Here is a 23,697-nt window from a genome sequence, read left to right on the forward strand (position 1 = left end):
GATAGATGGGAGGCATCTGTGGATCAGTATCTTCTATGCTGGCCATGCTGTGCGCTGTTGGGCTTGTTTATGGGTGGGAACTTCTATTGTCAGAAGATAGTTGGGAGGCTTTTGAGTATCCTATTGGCTAGCGCTAAGTTCACTGGCCACGCCCGGATTATTGCCCACTAGTTAGGTATGCATGACGTAGCGGACATATGTCCGCCTCTGTCATGCGTATGGGAAGCGGCTGATTGGTCGGCGCATAGCAGCGGTGATGTCAGAGGACTCCTGGCGCTGCTTCTATAGGCTCAGGCGCTGGCTGACTGACGATTGATCGGCGCTTTAGAGCTAGTTTAGTGTAGATGTTTTCCTATTTGTCGGCATGTTATGAGTCTTGGAGCTGATTGGTCGGCATACGTGGTGTTTAGCAACTGTGTATTGAAGGTCTTTTTCTCTGATGGCTGCAGCGCTGCACTTTTTGAACACAGATGGGTAAGCTTGTTTGTTGCTCTTCTAACTCTTTTTGTTTTTCGAGTTTGTTAAGTAATATTTTATCTGCTATCGTTGGATTTCAATCTAGGAGGTGGGGTTAACTTTGCTTTTTGCAGTTCCCCATCAGGTCCTCCTATGAAGTGGCACGATCTGACTGGTTGCTTTCAAATGCTGCACTCTGATTGGTGGGTACTGGCTATATATTGTGTGGGAAGTGGTATTTTATGTGTATTGCAGTTTTTGACAACTTGATAAAGAGCTCTAAGCTCGAAACAGCGGTCTGTCGTTGTTAACTGCCTTTTTAAACCCATGTGATCAATAAAGAGCTTATTTATACTGCGACGGTGCCTGCTCAAGTGGATTTGAACAAATCACATGGCAAATATCAATAATTTCTTGATCTCTCTTCTATTTCCTAACACCTCACTTTGCAATGTATTGATTTATTTTTTTTTCAGTAAAGTTCCTCTTTTAAGTGAAGGTCCCCTCCGGTAGAAGAGGCCTACTTGCGTTCCAGCATGCGGTTCATGTAGTCGCGATGACGTCCTCCAGACTGTGCAGTACACTTCGGATGATGTCAGTGTGACTCAGTGAGGCGCATGCTGAAGCGCAAGCAGATGCCGACCTGGCGAGGTCGGCATCTGCACCGGAGGGGACCGGAAGCCACCGGCGCTGCGGCAAGGGCACAGGACGGCTGCCAGGGCCTGGAGGAAGCCCCAGCTAAGTAGATTTTTGTTTTTTAATCACTTCGGACCTTCACTTTAAAGGATACCTGAAGTGACATGTGACATGATGAGATAGACATGTGTATGTACAGTGCCTAGCACACAAATAACTATGCTGTGTCTCTATTTTGCTTTCTCTGCCTGAAAGAGTTAAATATCAGGTAAGTAAGTGGCTGACTCAGTCCTGACTCATACAGGAAGTGATTACAGTGTGACCCTCACTGATAAGAAATGCCAACTATAAAGCCTCATCTACACGTGTAGATGAGGCGGCGATCCGGCGGCTCGCCTCTTCCGCATCCCCGCGCGTACCTGCCGCGTCTCCGCTCGCCCGCGCGTCGGATACGATTCCCCGCTCGTCCCCGCTTATCTTCTGCTTGATTCCCTGCCATTGTCCCCTCGCGGGGAACGAGCAGGGAATCGGCGGTGGGGAGATCCGTCCTGTCGGATCTTTTCAATCAGGCCGGCTCGATTGATAAGGAACATCGGAGCCTCATCTACGCGTGTAGATGAGGCTTAGAACACTTTCCTAGCAGAAAATGGCTTCTAAGAGCAGGAAATAGTTAAAAAGGGTCAATAGTTCATAGATTTTAGCTCTGGCATACTTCAATGAATGTGTCATTGAGCAAAAACAATAAAACAGTTAAAACTTAAAAAGTAGATGTAAAAATAAAATGTAACTGTGGAATATCTTAAAAAGTAATTTTTAGGAAAAGGAAGATAGATACAATCATTGATTTCATTAGTTTATTTTTGCCTTGGGTGTCCTTTAAGATGGGCTAGGGTGTTACTACATTCTACAGGATGGGGGGGGGGGATTGGGGGTTCCAGATTTGTCAGATGGGGGGGGGGGGGGGGGGGGAAGTGCTAGTATACATTACTTGCTCCAGGTGGTGATACAGGCCCCTTTACACTTCCTTTTCAGTTTACAAGTGCTGTGCAGCCAGCCAATCACCATGCGGCTTCTGTCCTGTGCCATGTGACACAGCACGTATAAACTGAAGAGGACCTGTATCACTGCCGGAAGCAGGTCTGCTGTAATACTCCGCTCTGCACTGACTACATTCAGGACTGACACCCCCACTCCCCACAATTGCAGGGTAACGGGCTATTATTGCGCTCCTGGTTTTCATAGTAGCACCTTAACCTGTGACGATCTGTACTCTTTACCGCCCAAGGCCACTGTCACCAGCTGCCCCCCAATCAGTATAGGTAGCCAGATAACCCCTCCCCCTTTCCCTCTAGTATAGGTAACCTGATGACCACTCCCCCTTTCCCTGCAGTATAGGAAGCCAGATGACCCCTCCCCCTTTCCCTCCAGTATAGGTAGCCAGATGACCCCTCCCCCTTCCCTCCAGTATAGGTAGCCAGATGACCCCTCCCCCTTTCCCTGCAGTATAGGAAGCCAGATGACCCCTCCCCCTTTCCCTCCAGTATAGGTAGCCAGATGACCCCTCCCCCTTCCCTCCAGTATAGGAAGCCAGATGACCCCTCCCCCTTTCCCTCCAGTATTGGTAGCCAGATGACCTCCTTAATCCTTCCTCCTCCCCCTCCCTTTTAGTATAGGTATCATCTTGCCTTCACACCACAGCAGCCATCAGTGTCACTCATTTCTCCGCTCGTCTTCCTTTCCAATCTCCAATACCGCCCAAGCATATAGCCGACGGCCACAATACAAATGTGCACAGAGAGCAAGGTGGCTGCTGCACAGGTGGCTAGCAGCAGAGTACCGCGGTGAGGCGCTAGCCTGGTCTCCCTGCATTGCAGCATTTGCAAATGCTGCACAAGTTCAGCCAACTGCTTTAGTGCCCTTGCTCCTGTGGTGCCCTAGGCCATGGCCTAGGCGGCCTTGGCCTAAATCCGGCCATGCCCCCCCCCCCCCCCAACCAATGACAATGGACAGTGGTAGCGAGACTGCGCTAATACGCTCTGTCTTTAGATAAATAGATTCATCAACAGAAAACATAAAAGAAAAATCAGAGAATTATCAGCGGAGGTGTCAGGAGAAAGAGCCGGTGTAATTATACTGCGTCTTCCTCTCACCCGCCACCCTGGGACTCGGGTGCGATCTTACCCCGGCCGGGAGATGATTAGGATAATGATTCGTTAGTTGCGGCGGCGCGATCCCTATCATGATCTGTCAGCCTGGTAACCGCTGTCTCTGTTACCCCGCGCCGCCGCTAATGAGGTCGTTACAGGATGGGTCAGGAGGCTGCGGCGGCGAGAATTAACTTGTTCTGCGTATGCCAGCAAATGGGACGGAAATATAACACCCCTTTATCAGAGGCGGGCGACAGGTGTAGCCTGCAGTGCGGCGATTATACGGGAAACGCAGGACTATTATCTGCAGCTCTGCGCCTGGCGAATACATCCCCGCATGGAGGAAACGCCATTTATTCCTTTATGTCTCATTATTCCGCCTAGGCAAAAAAAAAAGAAGAAAAAAAATGTACGTATAGTCAATTTATAACCAGCGGGGGAGGCCACAGAGGGGGAGTTTACAAAGTAAATAAACCTCCGTCGTACGCCTTGATAGAGAGCTTCTCGCCAAACTCTAGTTTTAGCGTAAAAAATTGTCACAGGCCAACATCGGAATTCCCCAAAACATTGTGTTATTTATAGGACAACTGAAGTGCGAGGGATATGGACATACCTCCCAACTTTTTGAAATAAGAAAGAGGGACACTTAAGCCACGCCCCTGCCTCACCCTTAGCCACACATACCGTACAGGTTTCATAAGGAAAATATGTTGTTTTAGAAGTCAAACCACACTGGTCTTCTCTATTTTGGTTAATTTTCCTTCATATTAACACTTCAAAGAAATATATATCATTTGAAAGGATGGAAATTATGTTTAGAGTCAATTAGACACATTTTTCAGTAGACAACTATGTATATTTACATAGATTTGTTTATCAGTCCTGAAAGAGGGACAAATGAGGAGGGAAGAGGGACAGAGGGACAGGGTTCCCAAAGAGGGACTGTCCCTCCAAAAGAGGGATAGTTGTGAGCTATGGCTATGGAGGCTGCCATAGTTATTTCCTTTAAAGGTTCCTGGCTGTCCTGCTGATCCTCTGCCTGTAATACTTTTAGCCACAGCCCCTGAAGAAGCATGCAGCAGATCCGGTGCTCTGACTGAAGTGTGACTGGTTTAGCTGCATCAGTTGTTCAGGTGTGGTATTTGGACACTACTGCAGCTAGAGTAGGTGTTCTTGTCATCAATAGGTGAATAGGATCAGAGGCGCCCATATCCTATTCACCTTGCTGCAAGGCATCTGAGGAAGCGGGTTAGCAAATGTGAAATGCGTTGCCTATTTTGTGCTTTGAATAACTACTTTTCCTGTGCTGCTGGTGGATTTGTTGTCAGGAGAGGTAAAATATTACCTCTCATTCTTATTTTAACTATTAGAAGTTTATATATATATTTACACTTAGGCATCTCCATCGTTTCGATCTACTAATGTACGGGCACCTTTAAAGTGTACCAGAGATGAATATAGAAAAATATATACCTGAGGCTTCCTCCAGCCCCCTCTGGCCTGAACGTTTCGTCGGCCACGTCCTTCACCTAGCCAATCTTCCGTAAGGGGTCATGGTATCTTCGGCCACTCAGCGCATGCGCAGTGCGGCTGCACGCGCTTCCTTGTCTTGCTCCCACGGCCTGGAGAGTTCTCAGAAAGCTCCCAGTGACGAAAGCACAGCGGGAGCGCAGCTGGGCCGCACATGCGCAGTAAGCCCCGACTGGCGGGAGATACCAGGACCCCTTACGGAAGATTGGGGAGGCGGAGGATGGTGCCGACAGAGCGATCAGGCTGGAGGAAGCCCCAGGTGTGCATGATTTTTTATTTTTTTTATTTTTATATTCAGGTCTAGTTTCCTTTAAAAGACAACTGAAGTGAGTAGTATATGGAAGCTGCCATATTTATTTCCTGTTAAACAATACCAGTTGCCTGGCAGCCTTGTTTGGCTGCAGTAGTATCTGAATAACACCAGAAACAAGCATGCAGCTAATCTTGTCAGATCTGACAATAATGTCAGAAACACCTGATCTGCTGCATGCTTGTTCAGGGGCTATGGCTAAAAGTATTAGAGGCAGAGGATCAGCAGGACAGCCAGGCAACTGGTATTGCTTAAAAGGAAATAAATAAGGCAGCCTCCATATTCCTCTCGATTATGTTGTCCTTTAAAGTGGGAGTGTCACCATCAAAATCAAATTTCAACAGCAACTGGTGTGAGTGTAGTAAGTGATAAAGATGCTAATCCTGCATTCAAAACTTTTTCTGCTGTTATGGTTTGGAGTTATCACATACCTTAGGAGCACTGGCCCTTTAATTGCCATTGCCAAACAGTTGCATGCTGGGGGATTTTTTTTAATCTATAATATATTCCTCCTCTTCCTTTTATTTTACCCCCCTTCTAACGCCATAAGACAGTGCACTTCCTAGTATAGACCTCAGTGGGAGTGTCTGAAGACTCTGGGAGGAGGGCAGGTAAAGAATACACAATTAGCAAGAAAAAAGAGAAAAAAGAGTGAGGGAGGAAATGATGTCAGGATTAGCTTCATTCATAGGTAACCAAGATGAGTCTAGAATAGGATTCTCTGCTTTTCCTTTAAAAAATTCACAGGAATCATAACGTGGACAGTGAGATGCAATCTGTTATGTAAGTAGAAGTAGTATTTATCTACTTGGTATATATGTTTTTTATTTCTAGGTTAGCATGGGTGTCACTTGTTCTTTAAAGAGGAGCTGTTAGGTATAAGGTCTCAGAGAAAATAAACACATATATCAGTAGCTAAAGATTGGCTGTACTTACATTACATATGCATTTCACTGTCCACGTTTGGATTTCACAGAATTTGTATATAGTATATGCAGAGAATGATGCTCCTGACAGCCCATGGCAGGTTCCATGTTTGAAGCCAAATGTGTCGTCATGTCCTGCCTGCTTCTGATCACAGAGGAGCTCGTACAGAATAACACAGTGTGCAGTGAATATTAATGAGCCATGTGGCTAGGAACAATAGCGGACTCCTGCAGTGTACTCTTCCCGGAGATTTATCTGTGCTGTGGCTGGACTGAGTTAGAAGCTGCTGAAACTTGATCCCGTCTTCTCCTTAGCAGCCGAGGGGAGGGCCCCAGAATGCTTTGCAGTATGGAATGCGGCTTGCGTCCTCCTTAGGAGCTTAGCTTTGCTGATAAGCACACATTAAATGTAAGAGAGATTTTTATCTTTAGTAATGTCTTTTTGGCTTCTGTCTAAACTGTTTAACACAGGAGAATAGAGGTTTAAATTAGCTTCTGCAGCCTGACAGTTAAGGTGGCCATACACTGGCCCGATTCCCGGCCGTTTCGACAGCAGATTCGATCCTGGGATCGAATCTGCTGCCAATCGTTCGCGGTAAACGCCGACGACGATCCGATTTCCTCCCGAAATCGGATCGGTCCGTCGATCGCGCCGTGCGGGAAATTACCCTCGATCGCCCGCGGTTAAGTGCGCGTCGCTAGCGGCGGCCGATCCGATGAAAAATACATTACCTGATGCGGGCTCCCGGGCGTCTTCTCCGCATCTTCTCAGCGCTGCACCCGCTCCATCCCGGCGCTTCCTGGGTCACTGCAGTGACCAGGAAGTTCAAATAGAGGGCGCTCTATTTGAACTTCCTGGTCACGGAGTGACACAGGAAGCGCCGGGATGGAGCGGGTGCAGCGTGGAGAAGATGCGGAGAAGATGCCCGGGAGCCCGCATCAGGTAATGTATACGGGGGGGGGGGGGGGGGGGACAGGCGGCAGGAGCAGCTGAACAGATTGTGATCGGTTTCAGGCTGAAATCGATTCACAATCTGTTTGCAGTAAAGGCAGCCATACGATCCCTATCTGATCAGATTCGATCAGATAGGGATCTGTCAGCTGGTCGATCTGATGGCACATCGACCAGTGTATGGCTGCCTTTACTCTTTAAGGACAAGCACATAATCCTTTGTGCACAATGTGGTGTTTAGGTGAGGTGACCCTCTGCTGCTGTATGTCACACCTCACTGAGCACATACAGATAAGCAGCAAGGCATGGAGCCAGTGGTTGTTATGATAGCTGCATATAAAGCACTGCAGCCAGCTTTGTCTCATTGCATCCAGTTATAATGGAGTGATTATAGGCAGTGTCCACATCGGGCTACCGTCCTGCCAAGCTCTCCCGCGCGATACTGATCCTATAAACATGCACGCCTGCCGGACACCATAACCACACAGGCAAATAAACTCTTATACCAGCCGGCTGCACGTGTATAAAAACGTCTCTGCAACAGGTGTGTGGTGGAGACGGTAAATGGCACGCTCATACCTCCCAACTTTTTGAGACCAGAAAGAGGGACACTTAAAGGACACATCCGGGGTTTTAAAAAAACCCAAGATACTACTTACCTGGGTCTTCCTCCTGCCCCCGGAAGCCTATCGGTCCCTTACCACAGCTCCGCTCCCCGAAGCAGTCCTTTTAAGCGCAGGAAGATTTGGGCGCAACCAGCGCCATCATAGACTATAAAGGGAATTACTATTATAGCGGCGCTCAGTGAGTAACGTCTGTGCCGTCAGAAGACGGAGCCGAAGTTGCTTAAAAAACACAATAATTCGGCCTCCAGCAATCGCAGGAAGCCGAATTATATCATTCCCCCACTATCCATGGCGGCCTGGAGGAGGAATAGTATTTAACATGTCCGGGAACTTGTGCAGCAGCAGGATCAGCTATATACCGGCTGTATCCTGTGCCCAAGTCTACCGGCGCCGATTTCATATGTATGCCCCCTCCCAGCCAGCGTCTACGTTGCAGATGCCAACCTCGCCAGGTCGGCATCTCCTGTGCCTGCCCACGGTCGCGCTCCCGAAGCCGGGAACATTCTGCGCAAGTGCAGTACTTCTGCCCCTGCACAAAACGCTCCAGGCAATGTGAGCGTGTTTGCAGGTGGCGCGCCTGCACAGCTGCAGAAAATGCCGACCTAGAGAGGTCAGCATTTGCAACGGAAGGGATCCCGGGACTCCGGAGCTGCGGTGAGGGACATATCGGCTGACAGGGGCTGGAGGAAGACCCAGGTAAGTGGATCTTGGTTTTTTTTTAAACCTCGGACCTGTCCTTTAAACCACACCCCTGTTACACCTCTAACCATGCCCCTGACACACCCCTAGTCACACATACTATAATGAATATCCAGACATTGTAAACCTTGGTACACACATTCAATTTTGGTTGCTCAATGATTGGCCAGTACCAAGGTTTACAATGTTCCGATACAAATATCTGGCCATTGTGGCTACAAGCTCCCCTGTTTCATGCTGTCAGTTGATAAGAATATATGACCTGATGGGAAGTAGACCAAATTGGCAAGGTTATTAATGTTATGGACTTTGACAGATGTGGATCATTCTGGGAGATAATGTCATATACGGTTACAACTGCCAATAGGGAGGAAGTGGGAGGGGTGGGTTCAGGCAACTGGTACATCCAAGGTATTTGTGGCGTCCATGCTTGTGAGCGTATATTAAAGGCGCTAGTATTAACCTGAAGAAGCGGGGTGAGACCTGTGAAACGTGTTGTCCTTTTAGTCGTGCTGAAGAAATAATTTTATTTTTTTACATTAACCCTGTGGTTTGGGTTCTTCCATCTGGAGTGGTAAAGACACCTCCCTCCCCTTATTATTATTTTTTGTTTCATCACATTTCCTATCTTTCGGCGCCTTCACCCCCCAATACTATCCAAGGTATAAGGCTCAATTTACAACAGTCATCTTACAAATGAAGCACAAGAATGAACATAACATTTTTATTTCAATCACTTGCTAACGTTACAGGTATTAATGAACAACATATACATAATAAAGCAGTGAGTTCTTTACACGGCCAGCATCGCAAGGAGGAAGAAAACAGAGCAAAGGAAAACTGTCAGATAAAATCCGGGTAATTTGCATTTATAGGGATGGCCCATAATACGCAAATATTGTGGCTAAAATCTGCATTAATCTGGAATCATTTGCATTCCACTGACTATACCCCCCCCCCCCCCCCCCAATCCATATACCTGGAAGACCCGCCTATCCCATGCTGACTCGTTTACTAAAGTATCTCAAGGCCGAAGATCATCCAGCAACCACTGGCGATGGATCACAAGCTATGCTGAGAACCTGGGGTGGATTTATTTAATAAAATAAAAAGTGTGTTATAAGGTGGGAGGAGTTTGCCATCTTTGCCTGGGTCATATCAGATTATTGCACATATCACTGTAAGGTTAGAAGGATGGTGGTCATGTGATCGCTGCCTCAATTACTAGAACGTTCTACCGACAGACCCAAGCTGTCCCGATATATAAAAAGCGTTTGTTGCAAGTCTGTGTATGTGGCTGCAATCATACAATTGCTAACTCGCTATAGGTAGCCAGACATCAGGCCACTTGGCGGCCAATTAATCATCCAATGCAATTATTATGATTGATTGAAAATCTGTGCCTCCGTGAGCATGCCTGAAATTGGTTGTATGCCAGACCATAGTATGCCAGATTACATTTGTTCTCTAACGATCTCCAGGTCAGAAATATTTTGATAATCAGGCCTTTTTTAGGGTAAAGTGGAATGCCGCCTTCGTTGAAAAACACGCTCCGCCACATATCAGAGCTGCGGAGGTCAACCTGTACATTTAATGTCAATAAAAAAAATAATCTTTCCACTTCAAACTACAGCTGGTAGTAATGGCCAATGAGATGATCAGGATTCTGGGTTGATGTAAATACTATGCTGGTTTTATGCAATTGTGTGCAGCTTTAATTGGTCTGTTTTCAGGCTGCATGAAATATTGGCATACAATTTGCATCAACCCACAATTATTAGCATGTCACTGACCAATAGAAATGATCACTGAGATGCAAATAATTTGGATTTGCGTGCAAATATCGTAACAGCTGGAAAAGTAGCCTTTATAAAGGTAATTCAGCAATGGCCACGCCCTCCATGTTTCTCTCACTTCCTGTTATTAGAAGATCTACAGCTCAGACAGTAACTGTGGAGCCAAGTCTCTGCCTCCTCTCAGAGCTGAGCCTCACTGATGGTCTCCACGGCCCGTATGTGGACGCTGGGCAGGCAAAACCAGGAGAGCGGCAATTCCCGGGCAGAGTTGTCATCCTGGAACTTTATATCCAAGTAAAAGTCTCCGGTATACAGGAAGAGTAACGACCCAAAACATACCGAATATTCTGTCGGCTGAACCTGGAAGAGAAGAAACAGTCCCCAGTCAGGATTAGGGATGAGAAGAGCAGCAAGGAAAGACGTCCTTCACCAAACACCTGGGCTACACTTTCAAAAGAAAATCAAACTGTAAAAACAGAATAAGCACACGCTACACGTTACAGACCTGATACTTCATCAGACTTACAACTGATTGGTTACTGAGAGTGAGTGCAGGGATTGGCCCCAATGTCGGAGCCCTGGTCCCACCAGCGAGACCATCGGCTCCTGTCACAGCACAGTGGCGGCTGGGATTGGCAGTGCACACCGCTTATCAGGCTGCAGTTACTTACACGCAGCTCCTGGATCGAGGGTGAGACATTGCGGCACAGGGGGACCTTTTTTAAAGAGGGGGAGACAGAAGGGTCACAGGGGGACACTGGAATGACAGAAGGGGACACTGAATTGAAAGGTGATCAGCTGCCGCATTGGGACATAGGGTGAGCCGCATCCTTACAGTCCCATGGCGAGAGAGGCAACCTGCAGTCAGACTACGTTCGGACTATAAGACAGGAGAGAAAAAGTGCATCTTAAAGTCTAAAAAATACGGTATTTAATTTGTCCAATTACTTTTGAGGCCCTGAAATGAAGGGATTGTGTTAAAAAAAAATGCTTTAGTAGCCTCACATTTTTTATGCAATCTCTGCACTTGCATCAGAGTTGTTTCATTTAAAACTCATTGTGGTAATGTACAGAACTAAAATTAGAAAAGCAAAATATTTATGGACCTAATTGTAACTTGTGAAATTCAGGACTCTCTGAAAGAAATGAGGTGTGGCAGTTTTAAGATGCACAATAAGGAAGCACTGAAAGAAAAATGAGCTACATGGTCAAGCTGCCAGAAGAAAGCCATTAACACGCAAATTCCACAAATATCCCACTTAATATACTCCAAAAAGCACAGGGACAAGCCTCAAACCTTCTGGCACTAGGTCATTTAAAGGGATGAGACTAAAATTGAACTATATGGCCACAAACATAAACACTACATTTGGACAGGAGTCAACAAGACCTATGATTAAAGGTACACCATTCCTACTGTGAAACATGGTGGTGGATCGCTGATGTTTTGGAAATGTGGGAGCTACAAAAGCACAGGGAATTTGGGTCAGAATTGATGGCAGTATGAATGTAAGTTAACAAAAACACTGGAGGAAAATTAGCACTCATCAGCGAGAAAGCGGAGCATGGGACGTACTTGGACATTCCAACATGACAATGATCCAAAGCACAAGGCCAATTCGATGTCATTGGTTACAGCAACATAAAGTGAAGGTTCTGGAGTGGCCATCTCAGTCTCCTGACCTCAGTATCATTGAGCCACTCTGGGGAGACCTCAAACGTGCAGTTCGTGCAAGACAGCTCAATAATTTACAGGAACTGGAAGCTTTTTGCCAGGAAGAATAGGCAGCTTTACCGTCTGAGAGGATAAAGAGCTTCATCCGCATCTACTACTAAAGCCTTCAAGCCATCATTGATGAGAAAGGGGGCATTACTAAGTACTGGGGTATGTAAACTTTTGGTCAGGGTAGTTTGTGTAGTGATTATGATTTAAAAGGAGTAAACACGGCTGCTTGACAAATGGCTTCAGAGAATCACTAACCATTAGGGATGGTTGGAATGCCAATTTCCGATTCCGCGGTAAATCCGTATTCCGCCATTGCCAATTACCGTTTCCGCTACCAATTTCCGCATTCCAATGCGGAATTTCCGCCGGAAATCGCGGAAACTCCGCCCGACTTTAATATCGATTTTCTCAAAAACTATAAGGTCTTTTTGAAAACTTTTTTTTTCAACTTGTTTAGAAGATTCTTAATAAACCCTGAAAATTTGGTGTTTCTAGGACTTACGGGGGCTTTGCTATTAACCGCTAAAGTCGGCAGATTTTTACTGTAATGTAAGATGCAGAAAATAGGCAGATGCAGATTTTCTGCATTTTACTTTACAGTAAAAATCTGCCGACTTTAGCGGTTAATAGCAAAGCCCCCGTAAGTCCTAGAAACACCACATTTTCAGGGTTTATTAAACTGAATCTTGTGAACAAGATGCAAAAAAAGTTTTCGGAAAGACCTTATAGTTTTTGAGAAAATCGATGTTAAAGTCGGGTGGAATTTCCGCGATTTCCGGCGGAAATCCGCCTACCGCACTTGCATTACCGATTTCCGCATTTTGATGCGGAAATGCAATTTCCAATCGGAATTTTGGAAATTGCATTTCCGCGGAATCCGAATGAGCATCCCTACTAACCATGAGTGAAAGGAAAGTTTTCGTGTTATCATTCATTTTCTAGGAAAAATCTTTAAAGGGACTCCGAGCACCTCTCATGGGCATGCCTTTAAGTCAGACGATTTCCAACAAAGTCGTGCTATAACCCCTCTGGAGGAGCCTCTTGCAATGGCCGTGCGTGTCACTTCCTCTTCCTGGTTCATTCAGTGATGCACTTCTCTAACAGAGAAGACAGGGGTGACCCGGAAGTTATAACACAGCCAAGATGGCAGAAGCGATTTTTAAATTGAAATAGAACGAAAACTATTTGGTGTAGAACGGTGATTCAGGCATCAAATAAAAGAGGAGAGCACAAGCTACAGAAAGGTATGGATCTTTAAGTACTTTGCAGTACTGGTCATAGTCTTAAAAGCATGCCTATGAGAGGTGCTCGGAGTCCCTTTAAGAAATTCCTACTACTATATTGCATTTTCTTCAACATACTATATATACCTTTTTTTAGGTTTACTCATTCCTATTGTAATTAAATACACATAAGGTTTGCAGCTGTAGACTATGCATAGCATTCCAAGTAATGTATAGAAGTGACTGATAATCACAGGCCAATATCGGTCCAAAAACGTTTATTCAGCATGAGACAACGCGTTTCATAGAGCCAGTCTACTTCCTCAGGGTTATGTAAACCTGGTGGTGCTCCTGCTGCATTTCCACGAATCATCAGGCATTTTACATTGCCCCGAGGAAAAGCACTGGCTTCACGAAATTGTGTTGAATAAACATTTTTGGACCGATATGGGCCTGACATTTCCTACTACCTCCAGTGAGAGAATGATATTTTATTCACTGTCTAAGATATCCCATTTTCGGTGAGCCACTTGAATAGGGAGAGTATCCCATACATGAATGGGAACAGACGTTTGCCACGGGCTGTTAGTGATTGCTATATAAGGAACAAAGGTTTGTGCGCACAACTCTATATTACATTCTAATTAATACCTCCATTATTGTTTTTCTTGGTTTTATTGTGTGTTTTTGATTTTCCTGAAGGGTTGCCGATAGTTCCTGACTTGGGGAACACCTCTCTGCTATTCCATACACTTCTAATAAAGTTACTTCCTACAGATGTTACACTTACCGATTCGATGTAGAAAGTGTTTGCGCCGACAAAGGTGACCACGTTCTTGAGGTCGTAGTTATGGACGCCGTTCTGGTAATCTTGGTACGGAACCACCGTCAGGGCGAACGGGCCCACCACGCTGCTGCTGCAATTGGTCAGCCTCACCTCCAGACGTATGGGGTCACCGACTTTACAGTCTGCTATGATGTCAAAGTCACATGGTTTCCCGTCCACCAACAGATCTGTAAGACAGAAGAGGGCCGTGGTTAGTTTTGCTGACAATTTCTTCAGACAGAGGACAAACTAAGGAGAGGCAAAATATCAGCAAGTTATGAAGCACCAAAAGAAACACTGAAAGGCACATGAACCCCCCCAAAAAGTCAAAGACGTGAACAGCTTTCTGTATGTCCAGGCTGAAATCCAATTGCCTATCATTTCATTCTTTTACTTAGATCCTGTAGTGGTTGCCTGAGAAGACATCTCCTATGTTGGGCTTTATAACACAACACGAATATAACACAACAAAAGCTTACATATCTGCTGAAAGTACAGTTGTCTACAGGGGGAGGAGCCTGAGCAGCAGTTCCTCCTGCAGTGTGTCTACTTCCTGCTCTCATGGACGCAGACAAAGGGTTAACATCCCGTGTTTACATATTAGCTGTGTCTGCCGAGGACTGCCAAATTTCTGTACTGACACAGCTGAGAGATAAAATTACATTTGTGATTACTTGAAGATGAGGGAGAATTATGGTCCTCTCTCTAAAAACATACAAGGTGCATTTCTCAGTTTTCCATGTGTCATGTGCAAGAGTTTAGCTGGCATCTGCAGATGTGGACTATTTAAACAGAAATGGAATATACCTTTTTTGGGGGAAGGGGACAATAAGCTACATACAATTGCCATGGCCACGTTTGTACAAGACTTTACTGTCCATCACAAATCCTTTCTGGAGCCCATGTTCCCCTCCTACCTGTCTAGGTACTTCCTAATTCATACAACACATACAGGAAGTGCCAGGATTGCCCAGCTTCAAGGGACACTTCGGTACCATTCTATTTCTATAAAGCGGAAGGAGGAGGGGCAGTGAGTTCAGGGGAGGAGTCAGGCATGGTGGGTTCTCTAGCAGCGTTGGCTGACGATCTAGCAGGGTGTGGTAGGGCAATCCATGAAGGTTGTGGTGATTATGCGGGGTGGGCGGGAGGATGCCCAGAGCGGTCCCTTCCTCACCAGTCTAAGAATAAAAAGGAGGGTAGGAGCCTAAAAAGTAAGCATGCATTATTTTGCTGACAACTTAACCCCTTATGCACCAGCAGGTATCTGAACCTAAACAATACACCATGCAAATACTGCTTAATACTTCATTTGGCTTTTTACGGAGGCTCGGTGGTAGGTATACAACAAAACCGGAGCCGGGACAAGGTCCTCCAGCACCCAAGGCTGAGACACCAAAGTGCGCCCCTCCATCCCTCCCACCCCACCCATCACACACTGTTGCGCCCCTCCATCCCTCCCACCCCACCCATCACACACTGTTGCGCCCCTCCATCCCTCCCACCCCAGCCGTCACACACTGATTGCTATTAGACTAAGAGGTGCCCCAACACCATAATCTCTAGTTATCTGGCTTGCAGTCACTGCCATGTATCCCTTTTCTTATTTCTCTTTGCTTCAAACACAATAGGGGAATGATAGCTGAGTGAGTTGTGCGCCCCCTCCTACACTGTGCCCTGAGGCTTGAGCCTCTCTCGCCTCTTCCTCGGCCTGGCCATGAACAAAACATTTTCAGAGTGCTTTTCTCAAGCACATAAGCTTGTCTCAGTTCAGTACACAGTGATATGCTACAAGGAAAAAAAAGATATGTGCTCACAAATGATGCCTGACTAAACAGGTGGCTTTTAAGTCTCGATTTAAACACCTCCAGGGCTGGAGCGGTCTTGACTGGGTGTGTCAAGGCATTTCAAAGGGTAGGGGCAGCATGACAGAAGGCTATGGCCCCAAAGGTTTTAAGTTGGACTCTGGGGGTGGTCAAGTTATTCGGTCCTGATGATAAGAGGGTGTAGGAGGTGTGACGCAGTTGTAACAAGTCGTTCAGGTATCTCAGGCCTAGGTATTGCCAACTGCAATCCTGTCAGCCATGGGTTAGCGGTAACACCTCCTGCCACAGCTGGGCGAACGATGGAAGCCAAATCACCAACCATCTGCAGTATTAATCAGAGGTTACTGGTAAAACGTTCTGCCGAGAAGGTTAAGCATCTAAACGTAGACAGTAAAGGAAAGGCATTATGAAAGATAAGTAATGGAGTATGAAATTCCACCCAGCTGAGCTATGGTGCTCTCATTTCCTCCAGCGAGGCTGTAATGTATAATTGCAGCAATCCCATTAATAAGGAAACACTGGCCTCCATGAAGCGTCGTTAGTTGTGCCTCGCTCGCCTCTGATGGATCCATCTGTTGATATCTAAAGAATGATTCCTGTTCTTTCCAAAGAAGCAGACATCCTCCCGAAATAATGATTACTTACAGGGATTGCAGACATCCCCCCCCCCCCCCCCCGATATGCAAATAAGATGTTCAGAATCACAAGAAGAACATTCTGGTTAAAGGTGCATTAGATGTTGCATTTAGGCTTAAAGTGAACCTCCGGACTAAAAATCGACTCGGCAGCACTGAAAAGGCCTGGTGTTTCTTTAACAGTTTCACAGCATCGGAACTTTGTTTCTCTTATACAAGCCTCATTTTTAGCTGCACAGAAGAAAACTGCCCGGGCTTTTTTCCCCTGATGCTGTGCAAAGCATGATGGGATTTCTGATGTTGTTCTCATTCTGCTGTTTTGGTGCAATTTTTTTTTTTTTTTACACTTTGAATTTGACATTTGAAGCCTAGCGTGTGCAGCTGAGAGGGGTGCTCAGGACACAGGAGAGTTGGAACTGTGTCTCCTGCTCCTTGTCACCTCCTTTCAACCAAAAAGATGGCTGCCCCCATGACAAAGATGGCAGCCCCCATGGATCACAAACATTTGCCTGTACCTTTAAAACAGGGTGGGTAAGAGATTATATTATCTATTCTAATTAACATAACTAATGTAACTTGATGACAGTATGTTTGTTTAGGCTGAAGCTCCCCTTTAACCGGGAGACACAGGGCACCCTCTTTAGCATTTATCCCAGAAGTCATTGTGTGCAACTTACTTCCCACAGTTAATTATCTATTTATATTGCTCTGCAATTTTCTTCAGCACTTTACAGAGTACATAGTCATGTCACTGACTGTCCTCACAGGAGCTCACAATCTAATCCTATCATAGTCTAATGTCCTACCATATTATTGTTATGTATGTATATAGCACTGACATCTTCTGCAGCACATTACAGAGTATATAGCCATGTCACTGACTGTCCTTAGAGGAGCTCACAATCTAATCTCTACCACAGTCATAGCCTTACTCGGTAGTTTTCGATGTGGCCTGTAGTGTGGGCTCCCCTGATGTAGAGTTACCATCAGTTAGCTGTGGTGAGATTCTCTACAAAATCACTATAAAATGACGTCACAATAAGATCACGCCTCCCAGAGACCCGTTGATGAAGTCCAAGTTACGGCAAAGCGGGCTTGTGATTCCGAGCATTCCTAGTGGTCACTGAAGCCACCAATCCCATTAAAGCCCCAATGAGAATGCTAGAGAGGCAGAGTCGCGCAGCCAAGCTTCACTGGAGAAGTCATAGTTTGCACTTCACTTCGGAAGCTCCACAGAAACCATCTTCTTGACAAGCAGTAAAAAAGTTCTTTGTTCATGAATTTTACGGTGCGGGAAATGTTGTGAAAAATACATTTTGCTCCCTGCCAAAAAGCGTTGTGATCTAAATGAATCTGATTTCCGAGGAACGATTCTCGTCTTTATCTTGGCACGTTACAACATCGGAGTCTGAGCCGCTCTCATCTCCTGATCTTCTTGATGTACACTTGCTGTAAACACTCATATGAAGCGCAATCTTACTTTAATTAAGTGAAGATAAACCGCCTGATGCCGGAATGAAAGCGTCTTTCTGAAGATTCAAACGCAACAGCAGAATCTTATTTCGGAAGTCAATTTTCTTTTAGGAAGCCTGCAAGATTCTCCTCCCACTTCACAATAATCTGGCCGGCCGTCAAAATACAGAGACGGGAATATCTGAGGTTGCTTCATTTATGTCTGCAAACACTACATACCCTGTTTCTTAAGCTACACCAGGCGCCCTTTGTAGCCGAATTTGGCATATATGGGCTACACCAGGCCCCCTTTTTTCCAGGCGTCCTTTTCTAATGGATGTGGTGATGGTGCACTGCACAGTGCAAGAAGAAACAGAGAAGGTGAGTGGTACAAAGTGTAATGAGGAATAGAATAGGCGGGTGCTACACCGTGTGATAAGGAACAAAGAATGTGGGTGGTACACAGTGTGTTTCCAAAGTTTTATTTTCTATTTGAAAGTTAAAAAAGTAGGTTTAATGTTTAATTATCTCAGCTGAATGGTGAGACTGTGTTTTATAAACTATTGACCTTTATTGTAATCTTTTGCCAGGACTCAGAAGCGGTTGTTTTCCAGCCAAGAGGTTTATGGCTGTGAAGTGAAAGAAACCTACATACCTGAATGTTTAACCCTTCCAGTGAGAAAGAAAGAAATGGACACAGCCTTGTTATTTGCGAAAATTGCACTGTATATACACTTATCTCATCATGTTCAGCCGAGCTGTTCCATTTTCCGGGGTCCTGCCTTAAGTCACGCAAGAATGTAGAAAACGGCGTTAGAAATAAATACAGAGATTACGCAGCAGTACGATGGGCGGGCGGGCGGTCGGGCGTTCCATCGTATCGCAGCTACGCATAAGGCCGCGCCGCCTCTCACTTCTCCTTTCACCGTCAGAGTTATTGTTAGAATCTCACAGCTTTTATATTCACTTTCGCATATTTCCAGGATGCACAAAAATACAGAAAATAATTCATGAAATTGAAATAAAAAATAAATAACCTACCAACGGTTTTACACAGAAGTGCAAATGACGCAAATACTACGGCTGAGAAGCACGGACTCCCGGATTTGCATTCATTTGAATATTTTACAATATTAGGTCATCACTACATCTGCTGCGGCAGATATAGAAAGAGGCTTGAGTAACCGTAGAAGGAAATACGTGTGATGTAGCTATCTGTGCGAAGCCTGATTATTGCTGTAGTAATTAGGGATTGTTAAAGGACAACTCCGGGGAGGAGGCTAATTATGTCAGTCAACAGCTCAGCGTTTAGACGGCCCAAGTCTTACTTTTTTATTTGTTAAATCATGTTTCTTCCGATCAAACCCCTGCTTTAAAACTGGGGTCATGTAAGGAGACGCAGTTGAAGGAGTGTTCATAGGGGCTTTGGCTTGGGTTCATTTAATTGGTGTGATGGCTCCTGACCAAGTGTTTTAAAGGGATAAGCACCATGATGAGATAATGTGTATACAGTACTAATCCTACATAGAACTTCACTGCTTTTCCTTTTATTAACTTTGATTGTAAGGGTCAAACTATAACTGGATTAATATGAGGAAAAAAAGGGGATACTTAAAGAGACACTGAAGCGAAAAAAAAAAGATGATATTATGATTTGTATGTGTAGTACAGCTAAGAAATAAAACATTAAGATCAGATACATCAGTCTAATTGTTTCCAGTACAGGAAGAGTTAAGAAACTCCAGTTGTTATCTCTATGGAAAAAAGCCATTAAGCTCTACGACTTTCAAAGTCGTGGAGAGGGCTGTTATCTGACTTTTATTATCTCAACTGTTACTAAACAAATTCCTTTTTCTCTGCCAGAGGAGAGGTCATTAGTTCACAGACTGCTCTGAAAGAATCATTTTGAATGCTGAGTGTTGTGTAATCTGCACATATTATAGAATGATGCAATGTTAGAAAAAACACTATATACCTGAAAATAAAAATATGAGAATATTTTCTTTGCTGCTAATCTTCAAGTAATTATTCATAGTACACAACCAATTCATTATATCATATTTTTTTTTTCGCTTCAGTGTCTCTTTAAAATGGACCTAACTCTTGCACAGGGCACAAGGAAAAGAGAGAGAAATGCACCCAGTGTGGATTTAGAGAGAAGAGTCTGTCTCCCCCTCATCGTCAAGTATTCATAAGTGTAATTTGATCACTCAGCTGTGCGAATCATTAAGAATGGCACAAATACTGTTTTTCAAAGTTTGCTGCTGCAGCTTTTATGATGGCAATCTGCATATACTTCAGAATGTATGATCAGGTGAATTGCAAAGTCCTTCTTTGCCATGAAAATGAACTTAATCAGCCTCCCCCCCCCCCAAAAAAAATAAAAAATAAAATCCACTGCTTTTCAGCCTTGCCACAAAAGGACCAGCTGAGATCACTTATAGTATTCTCTGTAACACAGGTTTTAACAAGCACAAGGCTGCAGATCATTGACTGAGTTAGAATAGCAGACTGGATGCTTTAAAGTGAACCCGAGGTAAGAGTGATATTGGGGCTGACATATTTATTTCCTTTTAAATATTACCAGTTGCCTGGCAGCCCCACTGGTCTATCACATCAGAAACAAGCATGCAGTTAATGTTGTCGGATCTGACAATAATGTCAGAAACACTTGATCTGCTGCATGCTTGTTCAGGGGCTATGACTTGAAGTATTAGAGGCAGAGGATCAGGAGGACAACCATTACTGCTTAAAATAAAAATAAGTATGGCAGCCTCCATATCACTCTCACCTCGGGTTCACTTTAAAAGGAGGGCGATGCTTTAAATCATTGTTCTTCCTCTGTTAACCATGGTTACCTGCAAGGAAACATGTGCAGTAATCATGGCATTGCATACAGAGGGCTTCAAAGGCAAGAATATTGCTGCTAGTAAGATTGCACCTAAATCAACCATTTATTGGATCATCAAGAACTTCAAGGAGAGAGGTTCAATTGTTGCGAAGAAGGTTTCAGGGTGCCCAAGAAAGTGCCAATACTTCCTCCTGAAGATGATGCAGCTGCAGCATTGGGGTCCCACCAGTGCAGAGCTTGCGCAAGCAAGGCAGCAGGCAGATGTGAGCACATGTGCGCGAACAGTGTAGTGAAGACTTTTAGAGGATGGCCTGGTGGTGCCAAGAAGGGCAGCAAAGAAGCCACCTCTCTCCAAGAAGAACTGCAAAAAGTCCAGAGATTTGACTGCTGAGGACTGGGGTAAAGTCATTTTGTCTGATGAAGCCCCTTTCCGAATAATTGGGGCATCTGGAAAAAATCAGTCCTGTCTCACGCCAACAGCAAAGCATCCTGAGACCATTCATGTGTGGGGCTGCTTCTCATCCATGGGGGTGGGCTCATTCACAATGTTGCCTTGCCGCTACAGCCGTGAAAAAAGAATGGTACTAAAACATCTTTCAACAGCAACTTCATCCAACCATCCATGAACAGTTTGGTAAGGAACAATGCCTTTTCCAGCATGGAGCACTGCGCCATAAGGCCAAAGTAATAACTAAGTGACTTGGAGACCAAAACATTGAAATGTTGGATCCACGGCCAGAAAACTTACCATGCCTTGAATCAAATGAGAACTTGTGGTACAATCCTCAAAAGGCTGGTGGACAAACAAAACCCATAAATTCTGACAAACTCCGAGCATTCATTATGAAAAACTGGGTTGCCATGAATTTGGCCCATACGTTAATTGACAGAATACCAGGGCGAATTGCAGAATAAGAAGGACCAATATTGCAAATATTGACTGATGTCATTTTCAATAAAACCTATACTTTAATATAACAGAGAAACAACTGACAAAAATATCTACAAACACTGAAGCAGCAAACTTTGTTGCAACCAGGATTTGTGCCATTCTAAAAACTGTTGGCCATGACAGTATATACCGATGAGCACAGAGCATACTGCTTGCTTGGCATTTGAAACCCGCCGTTATCTTCCAGAGTGTAATGAGGTTCCCAGACCAGAATCTGTCAGGGCCATGGTCCTGACATCACACTGTGGGAGGGGTTTCACCACAATATCAGCCATAAAGCTGTCTCTGATGATCTACTCCCTCCACTGGCTTCCTATCCAGTCCAGAATCAGATTCAAGATATTGTGTCTGACGTACAAATCCATCCACAAAACCTGTCCAACCTACATTTCTGATCTTACTCAGAGATACACACCAAGCCGCTCACTCCGCTCCTCCAATGAACTTCGCCTGACCGTCCCCCGCATCACCCAGTCCCATGCACGCCTCCAAGACTTCTCAAGAGCCGCTCCGACACTATGGAACTCCCTACATCCACCCATTAGGGCAGCCCCCTCCTTCAACACCTTCAAGAAGGCCCTCAAAACTCACCTTTTCACTCTTGCCTACCACCCCTCACAATTGCTCTAAACCCACAGCCGAACTCTGGTCCCCTACCTCTCGTGTCCCTACCTCTCCCTCTAGATTGTAAGCCTTTGGGCAGGGTCCTCACTCCTTTTGTGTCCTACCTGATCATGCACATCTATTACTGTGCACCCATGCTATGCATTTGAGTGAACCTAACTTGCCTAACTCCATGCTCCCATCCAGTGACTGACTAAGCATTACCTTGTACTCATACTGTGCTGTGTGATCTGGTTTTCTTGTATTCCTGTATTGTCATATTGCTGTTTGTCACCCCTAAATATTGTCTGTAACCTAAATTAATGTCCAGCGCTGCGTAATATGTTGGCGCTTTATAAATACAACAAATAAATAAATAAATAAATAAATACTCCAGAAAAAGTAAAGATTTCTCATGGGAAAGGGGGTATCAGCTACTGATTGGGATGAAGTTCAATCCTGGGTTAAAATTCTTCTAGTATTAAGTGTAGTAAAGCTCCCTCCTAACCCTGGTCCCCTTATTTTTCATTCAGGAGGCCCCTCGGGGCTGTCGTCACATTGGCGAAGATCCCACGGTGCCCTCTGCCAAGATGGCCAACGCTCACGCCCCTTGTGGTACTTGGCATTATGGTGAGGCACAAGGGTTGGCTTAGATCGGCAAGGCTTCTACCGGCCTAGCAAGGCTATGACCAGAAGCTACAAAGTAAACAAATGGATAGAGACAATCGCCGAAGACGTTACCTCTACTCTGGAGGACAAGGCACCTGGGCGCTATAAAGACCAGAATTGAAGCCTTCCTTCAGGATGGTAGACATCATGTCTTATTTTCACTGATATTTTTATATATTTTTGCCTGGAGATGGGCTGACTGTAGCTATGTGCTGTTTATTCTCCCCCTGACACCTGATAATAGGTCATAAAACACCTCAGTGGCTGTGAAAAGCACTTCTGACTACGGGTAAGGAATAAAGAGTGAGGAGTAAGGTCTTACACGTTATTACTCACCTTCACAAACCTGACAGTCATAAAAACCGAGAGTGGACAACGCTGATCCTGAAAGCAAGATTTTTAACCCATAAAGCAAAGTGTGAGGTTCCAGGTGAGTCCTGATGAGAATGAATGCAACAGATAAATATTTATCTCATCGTGCTACATTTTCCTCCAGGAAGCTGCACAATGCAAGACAACATCTCTGCTGGTGGGTGTTAAAGTGAACCAGAGACGAAGCACCCTCATGTATTTTACCATATATATCAGTGGGAACATTAGAGAAAACACCTACCCTGCTTTCTGTTTCATCCTTCACTGCTCAGCCTGCTTGTTAGCAGCCCTGATAAAATCCCTGACTGAGCATTCAGTCTGGCTTTGCTTAGGAATCATTATAGCGCAGTCTGTCTTCTCTCATGTCTTTTTAAAGAGACTCCGTAACAAAAATTGCATCCTGTTTTTTATCATCCTACAACTTCCAAAAGCTATTCTAATGTGTTCTGGCTTACTGCAGCACGTTCTACTATCACCATCTCTGTAA

General features: G+C 45.0%; 1 protein-coding gene across 1 annotated transcript in view; it reads right to left on the reverse strand.

Moving 5' to 3' along the window:
- Nucleotides 1-9,241: 9,241 nt before the first annotated feature.
- TRAPPC9 (trafficking protein particle complex subunit 9) overlaps nt 9,242-23,697 on the reverse strand; it is a 669,767-nt gene continuing 655,311 nt past the window's right edge. The window contains exons 22-23 of the mRNA XM_068238081.1: nt 13,818-14,041; nt 9,242-10,438 (exon numbers count right to left, since the gene is read on the reverse strand). Of these exons, the coding sequence (XP_068094182.1) occupies nt 10,259-10,438; nt 13,818-14,041 (404 nt within the window). The 3' untranslated portion in view covers nt 9,242-10,258. The remainder of the gene's footprint in view (nt 10,439-13,817; nt 14,042-23,697) is intronic.

Source organism: Hyperolius riggenbachi, chromosome 5, assembly GCF_040937935.1.
Source record: "Hyperolius riggenbachi isolate aHypRig1 chromosome 5, aHypRig1.pri, whole genome shotgun sequence".
Classification (NCBI taxonomy): domain Eukaryota; kingdom Metazoa; phylum Chordata; class Amphibia; order Anura; family Hyperoliidae; genus Hyperolius; species Hyperolius riggenbachi.